Source organism: Palaemon carinicauda, chromosome 11, assembly GCF_036898095.1.
Source record: "Palaemon carinicauda isolate YSFRI2023 chromosome 11, ASM3689809v2, whole genome shotgun sequence".
Taxonomy (NCBI): Eukaryota; Metazoa; Arthropoda; class Malacostraca; order Decapoda; family Palaemonidae; genus Palaemon; species Palaemon carinicauda.
In genome coordinates, this window is record NC_090735.1 from 4,188,211 (window position 1) to 4,195,370 (window position 7,160).

At 35.4% G+C, this 7,160-nt stretch overlaps 3 protein-coding genes across 7 annotated transcripts in view; 1 reads left to right on the forward strand and 2 right to left on the reverse strand.

The window, feature by feature from the left end:
* Positions 1-6,827, reverse strand: part of MCU (mitochondrial calcium uniporter) — a 73,120-nt gene extending 66,293 nt beyond the window's left edge. Inside the window, exons 1-2 of the mRNA XM_068382794.1 lie at positions 6,722-6,827; positions 3,315-3,485 (exon numbers count right to left, since the gene is read on the reverse strand). Of these exons, the coding sequence (XP_068238895.1) occupies positions 3,315-3,485; positions 6,722-6,827 (277 nt within the window). The remainder of the gene's footprint in view (positions 1-3,314; positions 3,486-6,721) is intronic.
* Positions 1-7,160, forward strand: part of LOC137649946 (calcium uniporter protein, mitochondrial-like) — a 799,430-nt gene that overhangs the window by 636,719 nt on the left and 155,551 nt on the right. The window lies entirely within an intron of this gene.
* Positions 1-7,160, reverse strand: part of LOC137649945 (uncharacterized) — a 402,495-nt gene that overhangs the window by 337,116 nt on the left and 58,219 nt on the right. The gene's annotated exons all lie outside the window — the stretch shown is intronic.

Genomic DNA, 7,160 nt, shown 5'->3' on the forward strand with positions numbered 1-7,160 from the left:
AGATGCTGGGAAACAGTTCTTACAGTATTATTAGTACTGATACCAGGATATAAAAATTTCCACTGCATCAAAGTATAGGTATTCAATGTACTAAGCGTAAAGTATGGAGTTGGTTGATGGGGACACCAATACAAGCAAGATTTGGCATAAGTAAAATAACAACTTTAAATTAATCACACTAATAAGAGCATGGCATTGAAAAAAAAATCAGTAGCTAAAAAAAGTTATTGCTTATTTGAAAAATACAGGGAATGACTAGAAATCAGGGGCAAGGATGGTCATAGTTGGCTGGCCAGCTGTGAGGAGTCCTTTTCCCATCTTTAAAGAGTTTCTAAAATGAGATGCTGAACCCTTCATCAGAAATTCTAAATTGACAGGCTTGTGTTTAAACCCAGCCCTCCAGTTACTTATAATTCTAATACAGACATTTTCAAAGGATTCTACCAACTGACTTTCTTTCACTGTGTAAATGATATGGTTTATGTTTCAATTATCCTGTTCTATATAATGATGATACAGTACACTAACATAATCTTAGAATTCTAACGTGAGTCATTTTTCATGACGGATATCATCATTGTTAAAATTTTTATCCTTTGATAACTTCCATATTATCTGGTTTTTTAATGTCTTGGCAAAACATCGAAATAGGTATGCTGAAGGTAATCCTCTTGTTACCTAGTGTGCAATTTGGCTTTCACAAAGACCTTGGAGCAGGTGATGTCCTTCTTACAATCTCCAATGCTGTACAAAAACCCCTTGATTGTGGTCAGGAAGTTCATATGATTGGCCTTGATTTTAGTGCTGCCTTTGACTGTGCTAATAATGTGATCTTTGTTTTCAAACTTAAACAATTGAGAGTGAAAAATACTTAAGAGAATTGCTACATATTGTGCAGCCAACAAATCATGTCGACACGAGAATAGTTACATATGGCTTCAAACTGTTGGAACCTAGATATATAACTACTTTAGGCTCCAGAGTCTTTAAATATGCCGCCCCGAGACTATTTAATAAGCTCTCACGAAACATACGAATGATTGAAGACATTAAGGCTTTCAAGAGGAAACTGAAGACTTTCTTATTTCAACAGTCATACAACAGTGACGATTTAACAGTAAATGAACAATACTCGATATGAAACGTTAAATACTCTGAACGAACAAGGTAAAATGACCGTGGAGGTCCTGTAGAGAGTGGGGTTCCCCTGCTGTATGGGACCAGAAAAGCAGCCATCAAAGTAAGTAAAGTACAGTAACTAAGTAAGTGGGTCTTTTCTTAGCATCATTGTCAAATTTTTCAGTAACAGATTGCAGAGTTGTGATAACTGGTGTTCCTCAGGCTAGTGTTCTTAGCCCACTGCTTTCCATACTATATACGTATATATATGTGGTTTGGCCAAGAAAACAAGCTTGTTTCTTTTATTCTACATGCATTTTGATTTTCCAGCTTGCTCCCAGATTGGACAAAACTTGTAAACCAAGGTACCACCTAATTAAAGTCTTCCTGACCTTTATAGTGTGATTCTAATACAATTTTGTCTTAATCATATAAAGAAAATGCTGACTCCACACTTTATTGTGGACATGAAAATGAATGTTTGAATAAGTGACCAGATAATCCTTAAAGAGTAAACTGGTAAATTACACTCCGACCACACATACCAACAAATACTAATCATGAAGATGGAAGCAACTAGAAAAGTTTGCTCCACCTGATTGTTTATAAAGCTAAAGATACTGCAGCAAACAAATCTTGTAATAATGACAAAAAGCATATTTTTTACCAGCATACAAAGTGCTAAACTTCAAACAGTTACCAGTAATCATGTCAAGGAAAACAATCTTATTTTTCCTCCATTCTCAGTGCACAGATGTTGATGTACACGTCCCATAGTAAAAAGGCGGGTTTACACGGTCGAACGGTTCGTCGACAAGTGTTTGAAGTGATGTTCGAATGTGTGAACGGGGTATTCGGTTGTCGAACACGCTCATCGAACGGTTCAAATAATTCCTGTTCTCGCCTGACTTTTGTGGGCGGGGCTTCATTGCCCCCAAACCTTATGTATTTGTGGCTGACTCCACCCAAACCGTTTTACAAGCAGGTTCGTCAGCCAGGTTTGAAGAACCGTTCGATCATGCAAACCTCGCTTAAGCTTGTGGCAAAGACACTGTAGTCAGAAGCTCCCCTGGTATGTCCCTTTTAAGTAACTTGGCCTTGCAAAGAGGGTTATTGGCTTTTGTTGTAGTGAATAACAATCATTGAGTTGCCTTTGGACATAAGAGCAGAGAAATTATGAGGAATCCTGTTCCTTCATACTTTCAGCAGGGTTTATAATGTGCTGGAGCTTCATGCCATGAAAAAGAACTCCATCTGGAAAATATTGGGCTTACATACAAACAAAACTTAGTCAATATACATATTAGTGGGAACATGTGTATCTGCAAGATCGAGAGAGATTTCCTTGTTTCTTTGATAAGTTCAGTGTTTTTAACTTTTAATAAGACAACTTATGACCTGTTAGCCCGAAAACAAAGAATGCACGAGTCAATACTCAGAAATTAAGCAGTGCTCAGGGCATGCAAAATGTACTCCTTATTAAGCAGGTCATATGGGAACAGGTACTACTACAACAGGCATATGTATTAAACATGGTGTCACTTCAAACTTTTCCTTGTTCAATCTTTTAACTAATTTGAAATGATAACAGGAGTAGATGGAATGTGGCGATTTAAAATTGCAAGTGCCTGACATATAAATGTAACTAGTGGTCTCTTTAGCGGTCCCTGTCAAGATTAGATTTAGTAACAGTAACTAAATTCCTTAAATTATATAAATAGATGAAATGGTGGCACAAAGTTACATTACAAAGAGTATATTTTGAAACTGACTTCCCATTCACAGATTTTGATCTCCCGTTCATGTGTTGATGAAGTATTGGAAGTTCTTTATGACAGCATAACAGGTTTCAGTGTAGTGCAAACCATTTGAAAAAACAGAATCAACTTTATTAAATAATTTACATAACGCTGAATTCCCCAGAATATTATGCGAGCCTTCTTGAGAAAAGGGCATTTTGGTGGAATCTCAAGTGGCCAGGACGCATTCCACTAAGGGTAAGATACATGGAAAATTAATGGAAACTACAGTATAATACTTGTATCACCACTTAAAAGATTCAGTACAGTAGTATCTAATCTGCAATAGATAACTGCATATAAAATCAAAACCTACTTCGTGAAAAAATTTAACATTGCATCTTGGTTAACAAGGGAAAAATATATTAGGAATTCAAGATATGTTTGACCAGTTACCTGTAGTTCTAAGGAGTACCCTGTCAATTCCATGATCTTCATGAGTGAGCTGATTGACGAAATCTTGTACAGTGTGGGTAACAGGCCGGAGGGTAAAGCGACAAAGGTCACGACGAGATGGAAGTGGCACCGTCAGCTGAGGGAGCCCGTTGTACACCTGCACTGTCACACCTGTCGAGGAAAAGGAGGAATTAGTGTCAGTTATTTTATATTGATTTCTCTGAAGATAATCAGTTTGAAAGAGCAACTTTTATTTTCATATGACGAGAAAAGCATCCCCTTGTCGAGGAAAAGGATGAATTAGTGTCAGTTATTTTAAATTGATTTCTCTGAAGATAATCAGTAATGAAGAGCAACCTTTATTTTCATATGACGAGAAAAGCATCTCTTTGTAGGAGGAAAAGGAGGAAAGAGTGTCAGTTTTTTTGTTTCTAAATTGATTTCTCTGAAGATAATCAGTATGAAAGAGCAACCTTTACTTTCATATGACGAGAAAAGCATCCTTTTGTCGAGGGAAAGGAGGAAATAGTGTCAGTTTTGTTTTTTTTCTAAATTGATTTCTCTGAAGATAATCAGTTTGAAAGAGCAACCTTTATTTTCATATGACAAGAAAAGCATCCGTTTGTAGGAGGAAAAGGAGGAAATAAAGTCAGTTTTTTTTTTAAAATTGATTTCTCTGAAGATAACCAGTATGAAAGAGCAACCTTTATTTTCATATGACGAAAAAAGCATCCCTTAAAGTAAAAAAAAAAAAAAAAAAAAAAAAAAAAAAAAAAAAAAAAAAAAAAAAAAAAAAAAAAAACTACGATTGAAGACCTTCGACCGAGGGAGGCCTACAGATACTCTTTCTGTGGGTCTTGTCTTCGACCTATACTGATGAAAAACGTATAATGTAAGCTATTCACGTCTATAAAATAGCAGAAATTGATTAAAGGGTCAAAATGATCATGGAAATGAAGAGCGAAAAAATATGCAGCCACGGGGAGAGTAAGGAATAATTTATTTAGATTTCCATTAATAAGTAGACGAGTTCATTAAGAATATCAGCACAATATGAAAATACGAAAAAAATATAATAAAAGTATAAAATATATATACAAAATGAAATTAATTTAGCTGTAGATATTTGTTATATACATTCAGAAAAGAAAAATATATAATGGAGAAAGAAGTAAATAATCAGTGGTATAAAATAAGGTTGTGTTCGCTCTACAACTATTTTATTTAGTTGCGTTCGCTCTACAACTATTCTATTTAGTTGCGTTCGCTCTACAACTATTCTATTTAGTTGCGTTCGCTCTACAACTATTCTATTTAGTTGCGTTCGCTCTACAACTATTCTATTTAGTTGCGTTCGCTCTACAACTATTCTATTTAGTTGCGTTCGCTCTACAACTATTCTATTTAGTTGCGTTCGCTCTACAACTATTCTATTTAGTTGCGTTCGCTCTACAACTATTCTATTTAGTTGCGTTCGCTCTACAACTATTCTATTTAGTTGCGTTCGCTCTACAACTATTCTATTTAGTTGCGTTCGCTCTACAACTATTCTATTTAGTTGCGTTCGCTCTACAACTATTCTATTTAGTTTTGGTTGCGTTCGCTCTACAATTATTTTATTTAGTTGCGTTCGCTCTACAACTATTCTATTTAGATGCGTTCGCTCTACAACTATTTTATTTAGTTGCGTTCGCTCTACAACTATTTTATTTAGTTGCGTTCGCTCTACAACTATTCTATTTAGTTGCGTTCGCTCTACAACTATTCTATTTAGTTGCGTTCGCTCTACAACTATTCTATTTAGTTGCGTTCGCTCTACAACTATTCTATTTAGTTGCGTTCGCTCTACAACTATTCTATTTAGTTTTGGTTGCGTTCGCTCTACAATTATTTTATTTAGTTGCGTTCGCTCTACAACTATTCTATTTAGATGCGTTCGCTCTACAACTATTTTATTTAGTTGCGTTCGCTCTACAACTATTTTATTTAGTTGCGTTCGCTCTACAACTATTCTATTTAGTTGCGTTCGCTCTACAACTATTCTATTTAGTTGCGTTCGCTCTACAACTATTCTATTTAGTTTCGGTTGCGTTCGCTCTACAATTATTTTATTTAGTTGCGTTCGCTCTACAACTATTCTATTTAGTTTCGGTTGCGTTCGCTCTACAATTATTTTATTTAGTTGCGTTCGCTCTACAACTATTCTATTTGGATGCGTTCGCTCTACAACTATTTTATTTAGTTGCGTTCGCTCTACAACTATTTTATTTAGTTGCGTTCGCTCTACAACTATTCTATTTAGTTGCGTTCGCTCTACAACTATTCTATTTAGTTGCGTTCGCTCTACAACTATTCTATTTAGTTTCGGTTGCGTTCGCTCTACAATTATTTTATTTAGTTGCGTTCGCTCTACAACTATTCTATTTAGTTTCGGTTGCGTTCGCTCTACAATTATTTTATTTAGTTGCGTTCGCTCTACAACTATTCTATTTAGATGCGTTCGCTCTACAACTATTTTATTTAGTTGCGTTCGCTCTACAACTATTTTATTTAGTTGCGTTCGCTCTACAACTATTCTATTTAGTTGCGTTCGCTCTACAACTATTCTATTTAGTTGCGTTCGCTCTACAACTATTCTATTTAGTTTCGGTTGCGTTCGCTCTACAATTATTTTATTTAGTTGCGTTCGCTCTACAACTATTCTATTTAGATGCGTTCGCTCTACAACTATTTTATTTAGTTGCGTTCGCTCTACAACTATTTTCAAGAACAAGAGCTAACCTTCCAAATTCTCAAGACAACCAGAACAGATCAATTTGAAGGGCAACTCTCCAGCGTTGAAATCTGGAACCTTCATACCTCCGTGTTACTGATTATTTTCTTAATTAACCTTTTACCTTAATCTATTTTTTCAAGAATAAAGATGAGTTTGAATACCACTATTTTGACCTATCAATAAAAAAACAACGTCCCTTCAATTGTAACAAAAAAATATAATTGTTACCGTTTTTATGTATTTAATTTTACTGAGTTAGAACATATGGAGATGGTTTGGCCATGCTCTCCGCACTCCCCAGAGAGATTAGTTCACCAAACTTTCAACTGGGCTCCACAAGGCACTGGAAGTGTTGGAAGACCCAGGCCTACATGGCTCAGGACTATGTAAAAGGGAAGTAGATGGAGAATGGAGAAGTACTGATTTAAAACCTCAAGATAGAAACGACTGGCGTAATCTAACTGAGGCCCTTTGCGTCAATAAGCGTAAGAGATGATGACGGTGATGAGGATGATAACACAATAATAGACATCCATAATCCTTAAATAAATAAAACGTCTAAATATATAATTATGATTTTATACCCAATTTTCATGAGCACAGGTAAAATTGTAGGTCAGTATTTATTTACCTCTTGTTTTAAGGCGACCCACAATATGACTTCCCACCAAAAAATCCTTAAAAACCCTAAGTGCAGTGTTGCCAGATGGGTTAGTGTAAAAATCCCCAAAACTCATGATAAAAAATCCCCCAAAACAACCCAAAAATCCCCATTTCCACAAATATATTTTCTTCTGATCATGTAGGCTTTACTCATATAGAAATTGCTCACCATACTTCATATAGAGTACTAAGTAAACTAATTGCAACAATATAAAGATTTGCTCATTTTTATTTTTTCTTCATAGAAATTTGTATAAAGAATATCCCCATTAGACACCCCAAATCCCCAAATCTAGGGATAAATCCCCATATCTGGCAACACTGCCCAAGTGAAGCCTTCAAGCCTAAAAGTTTTTTTTTTTTTTTCTCCTTCTTTCACTAACCTCACCACCATCTCCTGTGGCTAC